General features: G+C 41.0%; 1 protein-coding gene across 1 annotated transcript in view; it reads right to left on the bottom strand.

Annotated features, from left to right (window-relative positions):
* The window catches only part of L3mbtl4 (L3MBTL histone methyl-lysine binding protein 4), a 424,085-nt gene that overhangs the window by 342,414 nt on the left and 57,544 nt on the right, over positions 1–24,127 (bottom strand). Inside the window, exon 3 of the mRNA XM_021218018.2 lies at positions 14,570–14,624. Coding sequence (XP_021073677.1) covers positions 14,570–14,624 — 55 coding nt within the window. The remainder of the gene's footprint in view (positions 1–14,569; positions 14,625–24,127) is intronic.

Genomic DNA, 24,127 nt, shown 5'->3' with positions numbered 1-24,127 from the left:
TTCTGAGATCTTCTTCAATTTCTTTCTTCAGAGACTTGAAGTTCTTATCATACAGATCTTTCACTTCCTTAGTTAGAGTCAGACCAAGGTATTTTATATTTTTTTTTTTGACTATTGTGAAGAGAGTTGTTTCCCTAATTTCTTTCTCAGCCTGTTTAATCCTTTGTGCAGAGAAAGACCACTGATTTGTTTGACTTAATTTCATATCCAGCTACTTCATTGAAGTTGTTTATCAGGTTTAGGAGTTCTCTGGTGGAATTAGTATCATATCATCTGGAAATAGTGATATTTTGACTTCTTCCTTTCCTATTCGTATCCCTTTGATCTCCTTCTGTTGTCTAATTGCTCTGGCTAGGACTTCAAGTACTATATTAAATAGGTAGGGAGAAAGTGGGCAGCCTTGTCTAGTCCCTGATTTTTGTGGGATTGCTTCAAGTTACTCTTCATTTAGTTTGATGTTGGCTACTGGTTTGCTGTATATTGCTTTTATTATGTTTAGGTTTGAACCTTTCATTCCTGAACTTTCCAAGACGTTAATCATGAATGGGTGTTGGATTTTTTCTAATGAGATGATCATGTGCTTTTTGTATTTCCGTTTGTTTATATAGTGGCTTACGTTGATGGTTGACTGGTCTCTGAGGGACCTGGGATAGAAGATGGTGATCTTCACCTGAATTCTGAGATCAGAGCCCTCCCTGGAGGCCAACTCTCCTCTGGTGGGGAAGGTACACAGAGGTCTGAGGATCAGCTCTGCCTTCTGACTGAGGATGAAGGCCCAAAGGGACCCTGTCCAGGAAGCTCTGTTGCTTCTATGGCCCATGAGCTCTCCTGCACAGACTGGTTTCTGAGAGGCCCAGGAGAGAAGATCAAGAACCAAGACTTAAACACGTGTGGCTCTGTGTTGAGAGAGGAGGATTCTCAAGACCTGAACTGTAACAGGGAATGTCTACCTGTGCTCATAAACCCTTCTGTCTAGACTCTCATCGAAGAGCCTCCAATCTCCCTCTCTTGGATTCTCAAAGCTGATGAACAGAAAGACTCTTTCCCCTACTGTTTACCCTTTCATTTGCATGTGTTCCTGTCCCTGTCTCATTATCTCCAATAAGTAACACCCTGTAATGCTCATGCAGCCCAAATTAAACTCAGTGGGCCATTTAAAAAGACATAGTTTTAAAAAGAGCCAACATAGAAGGGTTTCATTGAGAGATAGTAATGGGGATGAAAATAACCAAAATTATTATACATAAAATATCAAATAGAATTTTAAATGAGGGCATTGGAATCATTGCCTCCTTCTTGTATGAGTTTGTACCCCTCTCCCCTTCTCCCTCTCCCCCTCCCCTCCCTATCTGCTTCCTGGTCACTTTAAAGCAGCAGCCTCTTTTACCACATGTTCCTGCTGTCAAGATGTTTCCCTACACATTGATTCAAAGTGACCACGGACCTCTGAAACTACAAAACAAACATTTACATCTTCTGTGCTACTCATCTCAGACATATCATAACTGAAAAGGATTGCTAACTAACACACTCTGGGATTTAAAAACAGTGAGGAAATGAAAATGAAGACTCAGCTTGCACGTGAGGAACCTGAAAAGAATTGACAGCAAACAGCCCTGACCTTCCGCTCGGAAAATCATCCATCAAAGAACGAAGGCTACTGTGCCATCAGAAGGAAGAGGAGGGGAAAGCTGGGGACATTGAGCCACGACTGAGACAGCCACTCATTGAACTAATTACTACAAAGGAGCCAAGTGCACCCAGGGACTCTTCCAGCAGCTCTGGCATGCTGGACGTGGGAGCAGATGGCAAAGTTTGCAGACAGCTGGATGCTTATAAAGGGAAGGCAGTGAATACAAAATGACAAGCCAGGAGAACAGCAGAGAGAAAGTCAGAGGGGCCTTGGTCCTGCAAGTAGGGGAGCCAGAAAGCAACCAACAGTAACAACCAAAACAAAGGGAAGCGCTAAAGCCCAGGATTTTATTTAAGCCCAGACCATTGAAGGAGAAGGAGACTTAGAGGGGACAGGAATAAAATCAAGAAAGAGATTTGTGAAAACTGGCAAGGTGGCATCTTACATAGAGGCACTGGCCTGCAGGCCTTAGAATGTGAATTCAATCCTTGATTCCTATAAGGTATCAGGAGAAAACAGATGTCAGAGGATTGTTATCTGACCCATACAGATATATATACTCCACACCACATCATACACACGCATACCACTACCACCACCATCACCACCAAAATAATAATAATAATAATAATAATAATAATAAATGATAATAATCAATAACTAGTAGAATCAATCCATCAATTTATTTTGGAGGTTGGAACATCCCAATTCGAGATGGTGAATCCATGTGTTCCATGATCACGTGGCTGAGAACTGTTAACAAATGTCCTCAGTCAAAAGGAGAACAAAGAAGGGTCTTCTGAGGTGAGCAGATAGTAGAGCTCTTGGAATTCATGTGGTTTAAAAGGTTAATATGATCCCAAATACTGTTGTAAATGCAAATTTGGAGACTATACTCCAGGAGGATGAATCAGAAACTCTGTGCGCTGTGATCAGTCATGCGTTTCAACAAATGGAGGCATGCTAAAGCTTGAGAGCCGTTGTTCTAACATAGCCTGAAGAGCCTACGAAACAGGAAAAGAATGGGTTGGGATGGAGGTTATCAGCATTTTCATGGGTGATGTGTCTGAACCTTTAAGGAATAAGATTCCCGGCTATGTGACCAACAACATCAGCATCACCTGAAAAATACCTATAGGGACAATGAGAAGGTGGTTTTCTCTTGAACCAGAAATGCTAGTGATGAGGCGAGGAGGCCAGCATTTTGTCATCACAAACCCGGCAGGTGGCTTGTGCAGGAGAACAGCAGAGGTGCCATATTCCTGCTGTGATGCCCCAGCACAGGGGCAGTAACCACACTCTCTAGTCAGAACTCCTATCTTCAATCTCCATGAATCTTCATGGTCCCAACATCTATTTTTATCATCCCGCCCATTATTGTGCAGCCTTGAGTGATTTTTCTTTCTGGGTAAGAGGAAGAATATAATTAAAACCCCGTGCTAAGAATTCCTGTCCTTAGCCTATATAGGGAGTGAAGCTACAGGATTATTTTAAACAAAGAGATGATGCTTGCAGCTAAGCAAGACAAAAACTAGAGGACCGGGCTTAGAGAAGAAGCAGAATATGTTTTCAGAGATGCTAAATTTTTAAACCATGAAATTTAAAGAGCTCTAAAGGGAGGCCATTTGGGATGGAGCATCCAGGAGACATTAAACATAAAAGTTCCAGGTGTGAAATTAGCATTTAGTCACCACCAATGTACACAGAGTTAAAGAACGGTTGATTCTCTGGATTTATAGAGAGTAAAGCATGAAAGGGACCCAGAATAGGTATCTGGAAATGTGTTTAGGGTGTTTAGGTTCTGAGGGTTCTGAAGAGAAGCCAACAGTAAGGAAAGGAATGAGAGAGACAGAAGGAAAGGAGGAATGAACAGTGGTGTTGATATTCTTCAACAAGTGGAGAATTAGACTTTTAAAATAATTATAACTATATCTATGTAAATATAATAATTTTACTTTATTTCACTTTTAATTTGTTAATTAATTATTAAACATCAATTTCTCGATTTGTTAATATATTTATTTTAATAAATTATATAAATATGATTTCTAAATAGATATGATAAATATAAATTTTATTATAAATAAAAAGTAATTATATTTTTAAAAGTAATTCCCCACAGGAAATGAATGAAGACCACACATTTCAGTGGCAGAAACAGTGTATCCTGGTAAGCTTTGATTGTCAACTTGACACAATTGTGAGGGCAAAGCCCAGATCAAGGAATTGCCCAGATGACTGGCCTGAGGGCACACCTGTAGGGTACAATCTTGATTGTAAACTGATGCTGGAAGACCAAGGGATTTTAAGAATGCTAGCCAAGGGCTGGAGAGATGGCATCAGTGGTTAAGAGCACTGATGGCTTTTCTGAAGGTCTTGAGTTCAAATCCCAGCAACCACATGGTGGCTCACAACCATTCCAAACAAGATCTGACGCCTTCTTCTGGAGTGTCTGAAGACAGATACAGTGTACTTACATACAATACATAAATAAATCTTTTTTAAAAGAATGCAAACATGACCCAGGAGGCAGGGGATCGAGCAAAGGGTATTACTCCATGATTTCTGCTTCAAGGTCATATCCTGGTTTCCTCCAATAATGGCTGGTGGCCTGAAAATATAAGCCAAATCAGTCTTTCTCCCTCTCTATTGTTTTGGTCACAGCAACAGAAAGTACACAGAAAATAAGCATTTATCTAACCCTGAATAGACACTTGAAGCCAAAGGGGGAAGGGGGACTGAAGGCAAAGAAGCAGACAAAAGCAATGATGAGTGTCAATTCTCACACGAGGAACAGTTGGATGAAGAGGGGAAGCATCCTTCAAGAGGACAGACCTGCATGTTTGGAAGGTCCTGGAAACAGCACTTGTCTCAGGGTTACCATCACTGTGGTGAAAAACCATCTCCAAAAAGCAAGCTGAGAAGGAAGGGGTTTATTTGACTTACATTTTCATATCATAGTCCATTATTGAAGGAAGTTGGCCAGAAACATAGAGACGGGAACTGATGCAGAGGCCATGGAGGGCTGCTGCTTAATGGCTTGCTCCCAATGGCTTGCTCAGCCTGTTTTCTTATAGAACCCAGGACCACCAGCTTGCTAACCTTGCGAGAAACTAGTCATTCTTGATGAAGGTAAATTTGAAATCTACTAGGACATCAACTTCAGCTTACTACATAGGGAAAAAGGAGAATACTTAATTAGTACTATTTCAAAAAAATGAATAAATGCTAAAACAGTTTCAAAAAATTCCTGGAGATCACATTCAAGGCAGCTAGTGATCCCATAATCTTGTGACCAGTGGTTTCCCACAGACAGTAGGAGAGAGATCTTAGGCCACACTTGATTGTAATAGTGTTTTAACACATTAAATACAGCAGCTGTTAAACCTTGTGGCTAAAACCCTGTACCAGGTGCTAAAGAAAAATGATGATGCTATTCCCCAAGTGATGTTGCAACTTAAGAGTTTTTGATAGGCAGAAGAACACCCTTCCAGAGACACCTACATCCTTATCCCTAAAAACTATGAATGTTGCTTTATAAGACCAAAAGAAAATGAACTTTGGAGATATGTTAAGATACTTAAAATGGAGAGTATGGCTGGGAAAATCTAGTGGGAACCATATCTCCATGAGTGGAGAACTGTCCCCAGCTATGGTCAGAGTGTGTGGCTAAAACAAAGGGACTGAAAGACAAGAACTTGTGAGCTTTTAAGGTAGAGGAAGAGGCCACAAGCCAAGGAATACAGTTGGCTTCTAGACATCAGAAGAGGTGAGAGAGCTAGGCTCCACTGGGGATGCCAGAAGGAATGTGGCAGGGACACGCTGGGACGTTAACACTGTGAGATCTACCTCGGTCTACTCTGTGTTGCAGACGACGATAGATAGCACTTGTACTGGTTGAGCTGATTACTCTGTGGCTGTGGTTGGGATATTAATAAGGATGCAAAGCAGGAGAGATAAGCACTGATATTTAATAACCTGTTCAGATACAGCACCACAAAGTATCTGAAAGTTCAAGAAATAGGGACATTAACCAAATGATCATATTTATCTTCTCTGAGGAAGGCATGCATAAACACTGAATTCTCTTAGAATTATGGTCATCGTGCATTGGTGCAGTATTCTGATTTAAACTAAGGCTCATGGTAGACAACAGAGTCATCTGCAATATATGTTGTAGACTCAAGGACCTCTGAGTTCCATCATTTCTGTGTATACATCACCTAGAAAAATAACACCCTGAAAGAGTGTTGGGTAGTCACAGGACTGGGGGGGGGGAATATGCATCTAATAAAACAGCTAATCACTTTAAGATGGAAAACGTGATTTCTCCCAAGTTTAGCCACGGCATAAATATCTGATTTCATGGACCAATTACTGTGATAAGCCATAAATGTGTACTAATTTGAGAAATTGGTTTCAAATCTCAGGCATCCTTTAGGTTTAAAACTCATCAGTACAATACAGCTTCCTTGTCAGCTTAAATACTGAATGGCTGAGCTCACATTGAATCAACATGACAGCCATCTGAGAAAAATAATTCTCCCAAAATCCTATGTGCTGTGAAGACAACTGTAAATAATTAAGGGTAGAAAAAAAAAATAGACTTTATGTAGAATACATGCCAACATATAGCAAAAGTAAAATTACAGAGTGATAACCTTCATAAACATTGCTCTATGTAGGTTGAGTCTTATTTGAAAAAAATTGTTCCTCTTTCATAATGCTATCACAGATTCCCTCTGGGTATGAGCTACAGAGCAGCAAAGCCGAGGAGATGGACACCACACAGTACTCGTGTCTTTCAGAAGCCTCCTTTCCCTGCCTGCGCTGTGAGCCTCTTTCTGTGCACTACCAGGTTGCCTTTCTCTGTACCTCTTCAGTCTTCTTTTCTATGAAGTCTGTTCTTCTACAAAGGAGCCCAACAAATACAAAGGGGTACTCGAACATACAACAGGGAACCTGGACTAGATGATCCCAAATCCTTCTAACCTCAATTCCTGTCTCCACGGCTTCTGACCAATCCAGATCCATCCTATATTCCCCAGGTCCTCAGACTCTGCATAAATACCACCCCTGTGTCTGCTGTCCAGTGTGATCCCAGGTCCTAAGTCAATGAGTGATTCCTTAAATCTACTGGCATGAGATATAGGTTCCCCTCCTCCTGAACCTCTTTTGATTCTGTCAGCCCCTCGGACACCATAGGCACTGAAGGAACTAAAAAAAAACTTATCAGCTTCTGGAAATTTTTATCTCTGCATAAAATGATATGCAAAGCTTCAGTCCCTTTATTGGCTATAGAACGGGGTCCAAATAGCTTCAGTCCCTTTATTAGCTATAGGACAACATGCAAATAGCTGTACACAGTACACACGGTCTTTGGCCTTGGAATCCAACCTCTGTGTTCAGATATACTAACTGGTCTCTGTAGTAATTAGTTCAACAAATAATATAGAGGACATACTGTGTACAAGGCCCTGAAGAAACAATAGTAAATCTTAGTACAGGTTTAAAATGTAGTGGGGGGGGGGGGGCACTGGAGAGATGGGTCAGCAGTTAAGAGCACTGGCTGCTTTTCCAAAGGATCTGGGTTCAATTCCTAGCACCCACATGGCAGTCTGTAATAACTGTATGAAACTCTGGTTCCAGGGGATCTAACATCCTCATACAAATGTATATAACATAAAGTTAAACTATTTTTTAAATGTATTGGGTCAAATAATGCAATTCATTACTTCAAACTTTATTATGGGCTATCAGACTACATGGCTCTGAGAACTTAATCAAGGAGATCAAGGGGACTGCTCTAACAAGTGGCACCAAAGGAGAAAACTTCATCCAAAAGGCATGTGGAAAAGAAGATGGAAAGACATTCAAACCAGAAGAGACCTAAGTAAGGAGCCCCTTGGCCAGGTCTTGAATGAAGCACAAACTTTCAGACCACAGGCAAAAGAGCTGAGAAACCACAGAAGGCCAGATCTAAGGATTTGAGGCCTTAGGATTTTGACCCTTGTCCCAGCCTGCAGGCTGTGGGAGAGATGAACTTTTAAGCAAAGAAAGGGTGGAGGTGTCCACAGAATCCAGTTTCCATTTTGAGAAGAGAGAGAGAGAACTGCACTGTGCCATCAGCATGGAGTCCCATCAAAGGCATGTTTGATGGAGCCAACTGGGAAGGCAAGGTGGGGGACAATAGCTAGAGTTGAAAGAGTGCAAGATGGAAACATACAGAGTTTAGATCTACTCCTTAACAAAAAGCAGAGGCCTTCCATGACAGACTGCCTGAGATAAGGAGAAAGGAAGAGGCAAGATGGTCCCCAGGGCTCCTGCTGTGCAGCTCTCAGACACAGACATTTACCAAACTTCAAGGATCTTCATCCCTGCAGGAGAGTAAGGGATATAAACACTAAAGTGAACATCACAACTAATGCTGATTCCATAGCTTATGTTGTTTTAAAATTATTCTTCTAGAAATCTCCAAAGCAAAATATGAGAGCTCATTCCAGAAACACCCTAACAGTTACTTAAAAAACAATACATAAATCCCCTCCTTAAGCTGCTCACAAGATACTCATTTATATACTATCTACCCAGAGGCTAAGATATTATAAACATTTTCCCATTTAATCCTGACAACTTCATGGCCAAGTGATATTATCCATCTCTCCTATTTTCGAGGGAAAAAAAAATGAAGGCTTAAGATAAGAGACTGATTGAAGCTGGCAGGGCCGATCAAGTGGCAAGACCTGTCTGCTTGATTATAGGCACACAGTCTGTGCTTGATTTCAAATAGCAAAAGAATCATTCTGCAGAATAACAATTTAAAATATATATATTGTTGTCTGCAGATGGGATGTATTCCTAGGTGGAGGTCCCATTTACACCAAACCCCTGACACTATTGCTGATACCAAGAAGTACTTGCTGACAGAAGCCTGGTATGGTTGTTCTCCTGCCAGTACCTGACTTATACAGATGCAGAAACTCACAGCCAAGCATTATTCTGAGCCTGGGGACCCTAATAGAAGAGCTAGGGGAATAAGTGAAGGAGCTGAAGGGAATTGCAACCACATAGAAAGAACAACATCAACTGATATCAACTAACTAATCCAGAGCTCCCAAGGACTAAACCACCAAACAAAGAGTACGCACTGAGGAACCCATGGCTCCAGATACATATGTACAAGAAGATGACCTTATCTGGCATCAGTGGGAGGGGAAGCCCTTGGTCCTGTGGAGGTTTGATGCCCCAACATTAAGAGGATGCTAGAGTAGTGAGGCAGGAGTGGGTGAGTGGGTGGGGGAGCAAAGGGGAGGGCGACGAGGGGAAAAGAGAGATGGAATGGGGGTATGTAAAGGGGAAACTTGGAAGGGGGATACTATTTGAAATGCAAACAAGTGAATTTTATACACACACACACACACACACACACACACACACACACACACATTAAGAAGAACATTTACCCTGAGCTGAAGACAGAGACCTGGCTGGACATTCAAGATTCAAGCTGCCTGACTCTCTGTGGCTCTGCAATCTTCCACCCTCACTCCCCCCTGCAACCCCCAACTCCTCTTCCCCTACATAGCCTGCTCTGAATATTTTCTATATAGCTGTGCTCGCACATCAAGATCACAGTTGTGACTAATGCTGTCTTAGAGGAATGCGTGTAGCACTCAGCCATGCATAGAGAAATCAGCAGAGAAATGTAATTCTAGTGTTGAACATTCTATGAGTTACTGTACAGGTAAGACTATAAGCTTAAGAGGTCAAATAATAGCCTTACCAAGGCATGAAGTATACATATCTAGTTCCTCTGGCTTTTGGCTCTTGACGAAAAGCTACAGTGGTCTCTGAAAGCCCCAATGTCAGTGTTCAAATAAAAATAGATGTCTATCAAAGAGACAGTGACCTGCTTAAAGGACCCCAGTGACCAAACTATAATAGGGTCAACTTGGGCAAGAAGTTAATGGGAAAATGTTGGAATCTAATAAATTTGCAATTTTGAATTGCCTCCTGTCTAGACTTTAGTGAAAAGGAAAGAGGACCGGTACTCTCATAGTGGTAGTAGAGCTTGGCAAAGAGCCAGAGTTATAATCAAATGGGGTGCAATGCAGAGCCCTGGGCCGACTAATGGGATGCAAAGAGGAAAAAAGAGAAAGTGACTTCTGGGATATCCCCTCAAAGACACACGACTGAAGAAACAGGCAAGAATCCAAACTGTGGAACTTGGGGACTAGGAACAGTCATTTATACCCAGCCCGTCACCACATAAGCCCATGGTTTACGTTTCCAAATGAATAGTGTCCATTTGGGTCTAACTGGACATTAAAATATGTCCAACATTGTAACTGTCATCTGAGTAGCAGAAGGTAAGTGAACACAAATAAAATGTCTCTCAAGTGCGATGCACACTGCTGTATAGACCATCGCCTGGGAACCCAAATCACACAAAGCCTTCCAGGAAGAGGACCTGGGGCCTGAAGAGGAAAGATGGGTCTCTGGTTCTGAAGCCACCCATGCACCCCTCAAAGCCCTTGTGGTGTGTGCTCTAGAACTAAAGCTCTTCTGGAGCAGGTCCTTCAGTCAGTCCGACATGAGCGTCAAGCACTCAGATATCTTCTCAGAGTCCACTGACATCATCAACGATGGACTGATCACAGATGCAGCAGACGAATACATGCTGCCTCCGCAGGGCTCCTCCGTGAGGGGCAGCTTAAAACACACGAGTCACCTGCAGGTTTCATAGAAGTTCTACCATGATGGAAAGTGTTTACTGTGCTGTGTTCTTTCAGCTATTAAGAAATTCGAGGTATAGTATAAAGACCGTCTTCATAAAACAGGTTTCATGAATACAGGGCCTGGCCCCCACCTGGCTTCACTGATAGGTCCACAACTCCCAGAGGAGAGCACATGTGTTTCTTTCCTTTGTGACTATAGTCACAGCCCCATCAACTTGCCTAGAATTGGCAGAACACCACAGAGAAGACTGGAATCTAAAAAAGGTAGGTTCAAAGAGTAACTCATTTATAAGCCATTAGCGAGGACAGGCAAATAATATGAAAATATGTACTAAAAAAATTACTTATTAAAGAGCAGTACTCTTAATTAAAGTGCACATGAATTCCTCAGTTATTACAGGACCCTGAGAAAGGTTCATTAATTAAAAAGAATCCCCTGTTTATCATCCAGTAAGCACTTTGGCACAGTGAAATTTAATTTTTTAAGTTCAAAGTAACAAATGCCTAAATATTTAATTGATCGTTCAATGATAGTAAATGCCATTCATATTAATAAACATTGACTAAAGTAAGATGCATTTGCTCTCTTAGCGCTGCTATCCATTATGGTGAGAAATTGCATCACAAAGAATGAACTGATCTACCACTAAATTTGGGAGGATGCAGACATTTTAGCACCACTGGCACACTCATTCTGAAAGAAAGCAGGTCTGTGACTATATCCAGGAGGAAAGCTAGTGGCATTAAGGAAGAACTCTGTGATTATAGTTGAGGGTCTGTCTCTGAAGCTGTTGGAATCTCTTGATGGCCAACACCTTCTAGCACCAAAACTAACCCTTGAAAGGAAGTGAAATATCTTTGGAGTCATTGATTCTACTTCAGCCCATTTGGCAAATTAATACTAAATAGCTTCAATACATTATTACATCAGTTTGCAAAACAGGAAGTCTTGAAACACACACATACACACACATACACACACACACAGAGGGGGGGAAGAGAGAGGTGGGGGAGAGAGGAATGGATAGGGACAGGCAGAGGGACAGGGAGAGGAAGAGCCAGAATTAAGCTAGGTAGAAGGACGGTGTGTTTTGAATGGCCACAGCAAAGCACAAAGTAGCTAGAAGCAGGTGACAGGTGAGTGCCAAAAAAATAAGACATCTCTAACAATATTCCAAAGTAAGGAGATAAGACCCTCTACTCAGAGAATCAAGATAGATTTTAGTAGGATAGAAGCACACATACACATGCATACACAAGTGCATGCGTGCGCGCACACACACACACACACATACACACACACACACACACACACACACACACACACACACAAGTTGAAGGATAGATTTAAATAACTAGCACTATTCCAACTATTCCAAACTATGAATATCTTGAGACTTGCCAGCTGGATACATTGAAGGAAAAGTGACCAGTTTGAGGCAAGAATTAGAAATGGCTGGGTGAGGAGTGACTATTGGCCCATGATATTCAGTGAAGGATTGATGGCAAGGCAGATTGGGCGTTAGGGCAGAAGATCAACCTACAGATACCAGTGAAAGAGTAAGTCAATCAGAACATGAAAACCACTGCTGATCTGGAAGATTGATGGATCTGTTCAACCAACATCACTCTAACAACCCTCCATGAGTTGAGCTAAGCAAGAGGAGTTAGAGATGATGGAGAATAGGATCAGCAATGGCTGGTAAGAAACATGGGCTCTATGTCACCTTCTGCCTGCGAGGGATCAGCAATGGCTGGTAAGAAACATGGGCTCTATGTCACCTTCTGCCCGCGAGGGAAGATTAGAAAACAGGGATCAAAAGAAAACACATATAACACTTAGTGAAAAGTCATATTTACAATTTTCTGGGTAATCCAGAAATGTGAGAAAGCTTCACCCAGCCATAGGCTGTGACCACGAGTGACTGTTGTAGGTAAACTTTTAAAATTAAACAACCTAAAGATAATGGTACCCAAAATATTAACATACTAAAGATGACACCAGATTTTCTTATGGTGATTTAAAGTTTCCAAAAGGACATGTGACATGATTATCTACAGATATATTAGCCACAATATTTTTCCTATGAACCTAATACATTGCCGATTCCTTTTCAACGTTTGTCGTTATAACCAATGTCACAAGATTCAAGGGTTGGCCAACATGTATGAACTCAATACTGACTGACAAGTATAATTCTTTGATTTTATGACATACTTACTGACGAGTGCATATTAATCAATGTGTGCTAGTACAAAGCTTCTTTGGAGGACATAGATCTAGGAGAGTTATTTACTTGCTTAGTCACCAGGAAGAATTTAGCCAAAGAGTTTCCAAAAGAACCAAAACATAAATATCAAAAAAAAAAGAAAAAAAAAAACTATTTTCAGGAAAATCTAGTTCAGCCTGTCCCTGAGGACACATATGAGCATACAAAGCACCATTAGTGATTTTTCAGCAGCTACCTTCCCCAGCTCATTCCTGAGCAATATTGCAGTGCGCTGAACCTTTATCTCAACATCTACAGAGAAGGGAAATAGACTAACCAGAAAGACTCAGTAGGATAGAAACAACTTGTTGAATACAAGCTTCAAATTGTGGAGAATGTTCTGAATAAGCCAAGTGGTTACTCAAAGCTCCCTTGCCTTCAGCACAGACTAGCTTAATGTTAGGGGCATAGGTCAGGCACCCAAATTGTACAGTAACAATACCCAAGAAAGCACGTACTGAATATAAAACTGCTACTAAGTATTTTGTGTTTATATTGAGTACAATTCTCTACTTACATGTACATATCAGTGTGTGCATACACAGTTCTGGTTTGTTCTTTTATTATTATGTTTTTTTTTAAGATACCAGATAAGTGGCCAAGTTTCTTCAGATTTTTAAGAACTCTAAAGAAAACACTTGATTGTTCTACAATCTGTAAGTGGGAAAAATCTCCACTAAGATACTAAAATAATGTGACAATGAGAGCTTTTGCTCATCCACTCAATTAAACATAGTAAAAGTATACATTATTTCCCAAAGCCTCCTGATTACAATATTCTTGTTATAATTAGCAAGTAATAGCATTGTATATACAGAAAACAAGGCTATCCCTTCCTCTAAGCATTTCGTTATATCCCAGAGGCAATTAATAATGTGATTAATAATGTTGAATTTGGGGTGGGGTAAAGCACAGCAAGAAGCTTTGGAGAATAAAATGATAAACTACAAAATGAGTCCATAGACAGAGAACAAAATGGTAAGCTAATTTTGCATAAAACCTGGAAAAGTATTCAAGAGGAGCAAACATTTGCATGTAGTCAAAATGCAAGCACTAAACTGGTAAAGAACCTTAGCATGAGGAACTAAAAAGACTTAAATTGTTCATCTAAGCTGATTTTTCTTTTTTCCAAGGGGATTGATGCAACCACAGAAGGTAAAAATAAATACTCAATTTACATTAGTGTGAAAATATAGCACCGGGGAGACATGACAATGTAATAGATATCAACCTATCTCTGAGAATTAAGAAAACAATAATGTTGAAAATAAGGCTGCTGTTTGGACCATGTGCAGGGCAATTTCATTTCTAAAGTTTTAGTGTTGTATAACTGAAGTATATTCCAACGGATCTGAACATCAAGTTACATAATTATCAAAGAACTGCATCCTGTTCTGCTTTTTCAGCAAAGAACACAACAGGCCTAGGGTGGCCGCAATAGAAGAATATTCATTTAAAGCAACATGCAGTATTGCAATGTAATAAAAATAAATGCATTTGAGGTCATAGATTTTTTTCAATATTGTACCCAAAAGTTAAGCAATAGTAAGTAGTCTTTTAGAAATTGAAATTAAAGATATAAAATGTTTTAGTTGTTTCTATTATTTAAAAACTTGATGCCATGTTCTACAGCATCCATCACAAATGGAGAAAGTTTACAAACCAGAAATGGCCTCCTTCACAGCTCCTCGAAAAGGCCAATACACAAAAATAAGAACTGTGGACTTGTTGTCCTTTATAAGTTTTATGTCTGAAAAACATGACAGGTCATTGATAAAGTCGACACCAGTGTATGTACAACCATGAGTCAACTGGAGGTAACAGCATCCTATCTGGAAACTAAGAAGCTTAAAACAACTGAAACGCCAAACAGTTTTCATGTAAACCTGCTCGCGGTGGACTGTACTACAGCAGACAGCTATGATTACCTTGGTTTGAAGGTGTGGCAACCTCTCCCGGCTTCTTTTCTTCTTCAGTTTGCCCCTGGAATGGAGAGAGAGTGGGGTTTAGACCTTATTCAAGTAGAATTGCTTGCATTGACTACGCTCCCTGTTGCCACGCTAAAATACCCCGACAAAAGCAACTAAGGAAGGGAGCATTCATTTTGGCCCCATCGCTGTGAGAAGTCATGACCGCAGGATCTTGGGGGAGCAGGTCAAATGGCATCCAGGGTCAGGAATTGGAGAACATGAAATGCCTGTGCTCAGCCAGCTTTGTTATTTCTGTGCAATCCTGTCATCAAGTGTACGGAATGGTGTTGGAGTCTCCTCTCAATTAACCTTATCAAAGTGACCCCTCTAAGCGTGTCACAAAGGCTTCTTTTCTTAATATGTCAGGCTGACGGCATTACCCATTGCAGTGCTTCCACACTGAACACTGAGGCTTCACAGGCAGCAAATCTGTGGCCATCCATGTTAACGAGGGTTAGCCACACTACCAGTGCCTTCCAGTGGGTGCCAGGAGGTGTGTGCCACCATCTCTTCTCAGGAGATAAATCTATTCATTCAGCCTCGTTGCTCACTGGATAAATGCAGAGTGAGTGGGCTTTAACAGCCTTGACTCTAAAGGCAGAGACAACCTCCATACCTGGGCTTGAGAGCTGCATGCCAGTGGCTGACTGGAGGATGTTAGCCCCGCCCCCACAGCTCCACTCCCATTTCTCCTTTCAGTTATCTGGGGTAACCTCACTGTACCAGTTAAAATAACATCAGCAAACTGGAACCACACTGACCATCTAAAAGGGACAAATGGTTTCAATGACCCAGGGGAAGGGATGAGAAAAAAAAAAAAAAAAAGGAAAGAAAGAAAACCACACATACTGAATAAAACATACAAAACAATCCCAAGCAATCCTAAGATGTGCCTACACCTCTTCTTGAAGTTAAAGCATTCACTAGACACGCTGAGGTCAAGTCTCAGAGTAAAGCAGACCCCTCAGCGAACACTGTGTGCTCTAGCTTTTAATTTATGTACTGACTGACTGAAAGAGAGGCAAGAGTCATTTCAAAATATGGGCCTAGTAACCACCTTACTTACATGGTTTTGTGGCTATACAGAAGGTAAGCTACCTGTCAAAAGTGTGTGTGAGAAGCGAAAATGTTAGAACAGAATTTCTGCCTTTGAAAAATCCTCTAGATAAAAGGTGTGGGGTGGGCCCTTAATTCATCTTCGGAAATACGGTTATGCACATCTCTTGATTAGCTCCCAAGAACAAATTGTCATCAGAGAAGATGAAAATTTGGCGGGTGATGTACACAAGTTCTTTCCTAATTAGTGACTGATGACAGAAAGTGAATTTGATGATTCAGTGCGTTCAGCCCGCAATCATTTCCTCAAGTTTTTTCCTCCCTAAGTTTGGGCCCTGTCTCGGCAACCTGTAACAGAAACTGACTATTCCAAGTTGCTTGGGGCCAACCTGGATATAGCAATAAGAGGAGCTACATCTAGTAAGGCTGTCCATCTAGGACAAACAAACCCTCGTTACCACAGCCATTAGACCAAAGACAAGTGCACATGATCATGGCACAGCTTTCAACTAAGTTTCAACAAAAGACTTGTTTTAAAAAGTGCTCACTTTCGCCGGGCGTGGTGGCACACACCTTTAATCCCAGCACTCGGAAGGCAGAGGCAGGTGGATTTCTGAGTTTGAGGCCAGCCTGGTCGACCAAGTGAGTTCCAGGACAGCCAAGGCTATACAGAGAAACCCTGTCTCGAAAGAAACCAAAAAAAAAAAAAAAAAAAAGTGCTCACTTTTATATTGTGGTTTGGTTCTTTGGTTTGTTTGTTTGGTTTTTTGTTTTGTTTTGTTTTGTTGTTTTTAGTTTTTTTAGTTTTTATTTTTGCATTTTGTTTTTGTTTTATGGCTTTTGTTGTTTCCTTTTGTTTTGTTTAGACTAGGTTTGTGCTGTGAAAAGCCATTGACTATGCTGTGAAATACCATCTTGCAATGGTAAATTAACTAACCTGTGATATATATAGATATGCGACTAAAGCTTATCAGTAAGTTTTTTTTTTCTATCATGTGTCTCTTGAGGGTCCCATGTTGAAGGGTTGGGCAACAGTCTGTAGTCGTACCAGGAGACAGTGGAGTCCTTAGGATGGCCAGTTTAAGTGACTCTAGAAGGCTGCCCTGTCAACTTCTTCCTTTCTACGGGCTACCCTTCCCTCAGTTGTCCCAGGCCCAACCCCTGCTCTCACTTACCCCTCCCCTGAGGTAAGAAAGCCCACTCTGGCCACACAGCACCGTGTCATGTGACCAGCCTGCAATCAAAGTAGTCAGTCAGCTGCAGACTGGAACGCCTGAACCTTCAAATCAAAATAAATATTTCTCCCTGTTCACATATTTACCTTGGGCATTATGTCACGGAAAAGGAACGCTAAGGAACACAGTCGGGTGAGCAAATGAAACAGTTTGTGACAGCACCAGACTGCCAATTGCTTATGCAGCCATAAATGACAGTTCCTACCTAGGCTTTAGCCTGGTGTGTTTCTACATGTATGATTTGTTAAGGGGGTAATGTATGTTGTGTTTGAGTTCATGCACTCCAACATGTAAGTGGATAATATTTGACTATACCCCCCCCCGCTTCTCCCCATGTCTGCATGTCTAAATCTATGTCTGTCTCTGTGACTATATCTAATCTACATCTAATCTATTGATAAATAGATAGATACATAGATAGATACATAGATAGATAGATAGATAGATAGATAGATAGATAGATAGATAGAGATAGAAAGAAAGAAAGAAAGAAAGAAAGAAAGAAAGAAAGAAAGAAAGAAAGAAAGAAAGAAAGATGCATAGATACATGCAGAGAGAGAGAGAGAGAGAGAGAGAGAGAGAGAGAGAGAGAGAGAGAGAAAGAAAGAAAGAAAGAAAGAAAGAAAGAAAGAAAGAAAGATAGATAGATAGATAGATAGATAGATAGATAGAATAAAATTTTGCAATGACAACATTCCCACCTGCCTTCCCCTATATGGCCAACTCATAGCGTTTCTAAGCAGTAAACACTTTCATTAGTTTATAGTACATCCTTGCAAATTTTCCACTGTGAAAATACAAAGAAACATGGCTGTCTGTGCTTACTTTCCTGCCCTTGTCTCCAAAGACATTCTGTTGTAGTTCTGTTTTCTCTGGCCCTTTTACTTGACAGAGGACTTCCCTAGAAGGAAGGTTTATACAGCGGCCCGGTAGTCACCTTCCACTGCAGCACAGCATTACAATAAATGTGCGTGTCGGGTTTTATCTGGCTCCATATTAATAAATATGTAGGTTGTTAGCCATGCTGTTTTGTCCAAGTTACAGTGCTGCAGCAAAAGCCTTCTCCGAACACTTGCAAGTCTTACGTGCAGAGCTACGGTAGCAAGGCACTGCCCATCGAAGAAGACATGACCCCAGAGTTGCTAAGCTCTGCTGAGTTAAGTCATCCTTGACTGCTTCTCCCCACGGGTACAAGACTGTCAGGTGTTTGTTTCCCATAGCCATGACAGTAGTGTGTACTCTAAGTTGGGGGGTTTAGGGCAAAGTGACAAAAGGGTGCTTACCATAGCATCTGCTCCGTGAGGAAGAGGTTAAAGGTCGCATTGTTGATTGAAAGATTACTTTTATTTCTTTTACAGTAGAATACCGTTTCTATCCATACTTTCCCCTTGGAATAACTGCCCATCTTTTGATCTTAATAAAATAGGAAAACTAGTCACTTGTTTATGGTATGCTGTGTGCTGTGTATATATAATATGGATGTGTGTGTGTATGTGTGCGTGTGTGTTGATATATATATATATATATATATATATATAATTTTTCCAGGTTGTCATTTCTCTTTCCATCTTGCTTATGATTTTTTTTTTTTTAGACAGAGCTTCTCTGTATATCCCTGGCTGGCCTGGAACTTGCTCTGTTATTCTAAGAAATACAATGACCAAGCCTTTGTTTTATGGTATTTAGATCTGATAAAAGGTTAAAAAGCCTCTTTATTCTGAGATGACAAGAAACTACCCCTTTTTCATCCCTGTGGCTCATCCCGCACATTGAACTCTTCAGAATCTAACCTGTACTAGGAAAGAAGGTGAGGTAAAAAGGCATTTTATCCAGGAAGCTACTCACGAGTCCCTACTTACCAGCCTCCTGTCCCCATCAGCCTCAAAAATCTATGTATTCCAACCTATTTCTGGCTTTCTGTTCTGTTTGTTTTGTCTGTCTGCCTCTTTGTGTGCCAGTAGCACACTGTTTTCATTACAGGAGCCTTATGGTTTCATATGCTCTCTAGGTTACCTAATACTTTGCACACAATGAGAGAGTTCTGTCTGTGTACAAACTTTAGAATCAAGATAGATGAAAGCTTAACTTCCAAAGGCCCCTCTTCCTATCTGTGTGATTCTAGGCAGATGACTTCTCTAACCTCTATGGAGTGCGGTTTCCTGTCTGTCTTCCAGAAAGTCCTATTTTCTTAATGGGACTTTTTGAGGATTACAGTCCTGTGGAAGAACAGCCTTAGCCCAGCATGTGACATATGGCAGGTTTTCAACTAATGGGAGCGATCAGTTATTTTTGCCAGACTTCAAACTGCTAATAATGTATCCAGGGACTTTAAAATTAAATTAGTCGGCCTGCTATTGTTTATTGACTAAAGAAACATGTCTCAAATGAGCATAATCCCTCATGAGAGGAGCATTAGGGAAGAGTAAACAAGAGTCTTACAACCGAGACAATCTGCCATTTAACAAGTATCTATTGAGCGGTTATTATGTGCCAGTCGCTGATTAGCTAAAGGTAAATAAGCCATAGTGTCCAGGCTCTATCAGGGGCTCACTCTAGGGAGATGGGCTTCCTTGGCATCCCCATCTCCTTGTAACATGCCCTTGACTGCGATGTCTGTGCGCATTTGCATGCTCACTGCTGTCCTTCCAGCCTAGCCTCTCCCTTGTCCTCCCTGAATATACCTCTCTAAAGATAGCTTCATCGTCATCCCAAGGTAGTTCCCATGCCATACCAGACAGAGCATCCTCGGCCATAGAAACAACAATTAGCAAGTATCGCCCCTCATCAAGTGTTCATGCCCAGATCCAAAGCAGGACTGCACAGATGCCCAACGATCTCCCGACTCCACGATCACCAAAGTGAGGTCATCAGTGTGTGTTCTAAACCCCCTCTCACCTTCAGCTCAAGACACACAACACTGCTTCCTGCACTGGCACCTCCAGCAGTTCAGTGAGTCGCCCTACTTGGTGATAATGGTGCATCACAAGACAAAAGCCGCTCGTCGGGTGGGACAACATGATGTGACCCAGAAGATGGAGTAAGAGATTCTCCATCTCCGAGGATGTGGCTCACCATGCAGAGAGAGTCTGCTGAGGAACCGCAGCTCCGGGAAGCTGAGTGAATCCTGCCTGATGGCCAAGGAGAGGGAAACAAGCCTGCCAACAGACAGGAGCACCCGGTAACGATGCTAAACTCCAAAGCCTTACTGATGTCACCTAGACAGAGCGGTAAACACAATCAAGCCATGCCCTGACTTTTCAGAAACTATGCAACAACAATAAAAGGACATTTGAGGCATTTTGATACACAATTGAAAGCACATTAGGTCCTATTTATCTCTTAGATATCAACCGAGGAAGCATAGACTGAGCTTCCCTCTTCCCCCCCTCTAGCCTCGACGACCTGGGGAACCTTCCAAGGCTGAGAGGCACCTTGTACAGAATTCTGGAGTTGATCCTATCGTTCTGCAAATCATCTGGTTTTTCCCCTCACCAGGTCTGAGAGGACTTCTGAGCCTAAAGAAGGGAGACAGTGTCTGACCCATTTTTCATCCCCGAGCACCTGGTCCAATTTCACGACCCGGTGCCTAGAGCAGTTCAACAAGTCCTTGCTGAAGAAAGGCCTGAAGGCAAGGCTCAAGACTCTTTGCAAGGCAGATGTCACATCCAAAGTCACCACAGATGTCTTTGTGCAATTAGTAAAGGAACAAACTAATAAAAGGTGCCGTAAGTCAGAGACCCTCCCGCTTTAACACTCAAGAATCACCTAGGAATCTCACCAACACACATGTTTTTGGTTTGGGAAGGGTAGAGGTTGAGAATCTAGGCTTCTATGAGGCTCCACACAGATTCACCCACATTCCTGCCCACATTCCATAATTTCACCTTTCGCCAGGATAATGAGTAGGAGCAGGGCAGTGGTAATCTAATCACATTGACCAAGATTATCTCTGACTGGGATGAACACCCAAATCAGGCCTAATCTTCTATGGTAGCTCATTACACGTGGTTTAGCCCTCTTCACGCAGTCCATACACAAGACGTTTGCATAATTCCAAGCAGAATCACTTGCTTCTACAGCAAAACTGCAACGCAATGGGAACGAGTCCTGATTATGCTCACGTGACAGCTGCCAGAGCTCTTTGACAATCACTGGATCATTCAAAGTAAAATGAAATCTATAATATGCTATCTGTCACTCAGAGTGCCGGTTAGGAGACTTGGCTCACACATATATTGGCTGTTGGAATTCTATCTAGAAAGAAAAGGAATCCCCCCACGAAACTATTATTACCTGTTACTCTGAACATAAATTACCTGTTTTCTGTGCCTCTATGCTCTTTAGATAAACCAAGGTTTTAGATATGTTGACACATTCACGTATATATAATATATATGATTTTTTTATTGTCAGAAGCAATTTACATTCATTTCATGAGGTACTCATTCAATTGATTTATTTTGAAAAGAGAAAACTATTTAACACCATATGACAGAACCAAAAAAAAAAAAAAAATGCTGAATTAAAGGCCAAGTAATCGAAGGTCAAACTGAACATAGCAATAAATAGTTATTTCAGCTTGAATGAATGGTTTATATTCTCCAGACATGGATTTTTCTCTTTTCCTAAAAATAACAGGATTGAACTAAATGTTCTTCACAGCTCCTGAAGCTTTAACATCCTCCATCAGTTAATTATTTTACAAAAAAAAAAATCCACACTGCTATTGATGAATGCAGAACACCTTTGAAAAGGGAAAAATATATACTATATCTTCTACTCACATTTGGTATAAGTAGAGAAATCACCATGAGCTGAAGAAAATACGGCCACTGCTATGAACCCCCAGGTTGTAAACGATGCTCCTAAAAGCTCAAAATAAAGCTGAATCACTGGGGAAACAAAAACAATGTCCTGAAAGAAAAAAAATGAGTGCCAATAGCTGAAGAAATATAAAGTAAAATTTGCTACATTTGTACATTTGGTCCATTTCCACTAAGAATTTAAGATCTGTCATGCGGAAAGGGAGGACTGTGTGATGGTGAGGTAACCCACATGGCTGGACATGCTTGCTGTTCCCTGCTTGTGACCTTGTTCACGTCATGTGCTGAGAGTATGGGTTTCAGTGGTCATCTCTACTTAGTCAGTGCCTCTGAGCACCTCTAGGGCTTCCAGTTAAAGACGCTGAGTTGCTAGAGTGCCTACAGTGCCCTATTTCACCTTCACTGCTGGACAAAGGTCTCTAGAAACCTCGAGGGTTTTTAGAGCCTTGGGGTCCCTGGTCCAGCAGCTGACACCTGCCTGAGGGTGACACAGACTGGCTCTGTGAACTGCAGGAAATAAAAAATTTCTGACTGATAATTCCAGTAACAGAGTGCTACTTCCATTTAAGGCTTCAAACACACTTTAAGAATTCTTGTGTGCTCTGGTCCCATGTGGAATATGAACTGAAGATAAACGAAATTAATCATGGAGAGAAACAATGCAAGAGTATATGGCAACCTTCTCCGTGGTTCTATTGAAACTTATATGTCATCAACAAAAAGAAAAGCACTTCTGTTTTGTTCAGATACTTGGCCCTAAGGCAACAGTCTCCAAAGAAAATCTCTATAGTAATTTCAAAGGCTTACACAAAAACAGAGAGTGACATTTCCTGTAGTTTATGAACACCTTCTTCCTGAAGTACATCTGTAAATTAGTTTCACTGATTATTGGAAAATGGGTCAGTCATATGTAAGACTAGGAAATGGTAGAGCTAAGAACTGCTGGAAGACAAACAAACAAAAGAAAAATTGGGAATATAAATAACTCTGCACCCAGCATTTTCTCAGTATCTATTTAAGGATGCTATTAGTGAGATTTCATTTCACCTTACCAAAACTGAGGACAACCATGACTCGCTGTCATTCTAATGCTGAGGCCAGTAGCCACTGTTTCAGATACAACCTCTTCAGCTCTGCCATGAAAACTGAGAGGTACCACCCAGACCTGCTCTAAACATCTTCCATTCTCATCACCCACTAACTTGAGACTTATCAAAGTAGAAAGACCCTTAAAGATCTAAGACTCTTTTTAACAAGGGAACTACCCCAGCCTGGCAAAGAGAATGAGGTTTGATCGCAGAAACAAAGACCAAAATCTAAATCTGCTTCTCTATAAGCACATGCTCATCATTCTACAACCCTGCCAACAGCAACATCTGCTGCAGGCAGAGAAGCCATCGGATCCTGCCCTAGCATCCTCTTCCTGTTCATCTTGGTTACTGCCAACCTCATATTATAGCTCATGCAATCCTTCAACTTTCTCCTCCCTCAAGATGAGAAAATGTCCACATGCTAATATGTAAGTTGTATTTTCCAAGAATACAGTTTTCAGGGCTGAACAAAACAAACAAACAAACAATAAAAACAACTGTATTAACACAATAAGAAAACATGATATAGAAACATCTTGTTCGCTCCAGGCCCAGGGACTTATCCTCAAAGGAGTGACCATCACCTAGAGTACCAATATGCTAAATAAGTTCTTGGTGTTCTTACTCAAAGTATGTTAGCGCTCTTTACATCAATACCTACTTAAAGGTTTAAAAGCCCCATATTTCTGTGTCCCAAAATTTAAAAATATTTACAGAGGTTTGCTACTTTGGGGAGGTTCCAAGGAAACAGAGCAGCAAATAATATTTACTCTGGATTACAAATTCTATGGATACAATTAGATGTTATATATTTTATTATTATGTAGTTAAGACAAATATCCCTTTATAAACATTGTTAAGCCATATTTTGGGGGTGATTTACATTTTACATACTACACATTGTTTTGAAGTTATTGAGTCAAAGACATTAAACTGTACATCAAATATCAGTAAAATCGCTTTGAGAAAAAGAGGTTTTTTTTCAACTCATCATGCGCTAGCCAGGTCTTAAGGTGATAGGTGCTAAGAGCTAACAAAAGAGACTCAAAATGTCACTGATCTTCATGCCAGATATTAATAAGATGAAGGCTCTGACAAGGAGTCTCCAAGGAACAGAAAACCTCCCGTTTTGCTTCTTCAGAGCAGTGGGCCTGGAGCGGAAACACAAGGTCACCTACACAGAACTATATAAGCAAAGATGGAAGATATATAATAAAACCCACAGGAAAGTTCTTTATTTAGCTCTGTACCCCATTTTTTAATGGGTTTATTTGAGATTCCATCTCACACCAGTCAGAATGGCCAAGATTA

This window comes from Mus pahari, chromosome 18 (genome assembly GCF_900095145.1).
Source record: "Mus pahari chromosome 18, PAHARI_EIJ_v1.1, whole genome shotgun sequence".
In the NCBI taxonomy this organism is placed as follows: Eukaryota; Metazoa; Chordata; class Mammalia; order Rodentia; family Muridae; genus Mus; species Mus pahari.
This window is presented reverse-complemented; position numbering and strand designations above follow the sequence as displayed.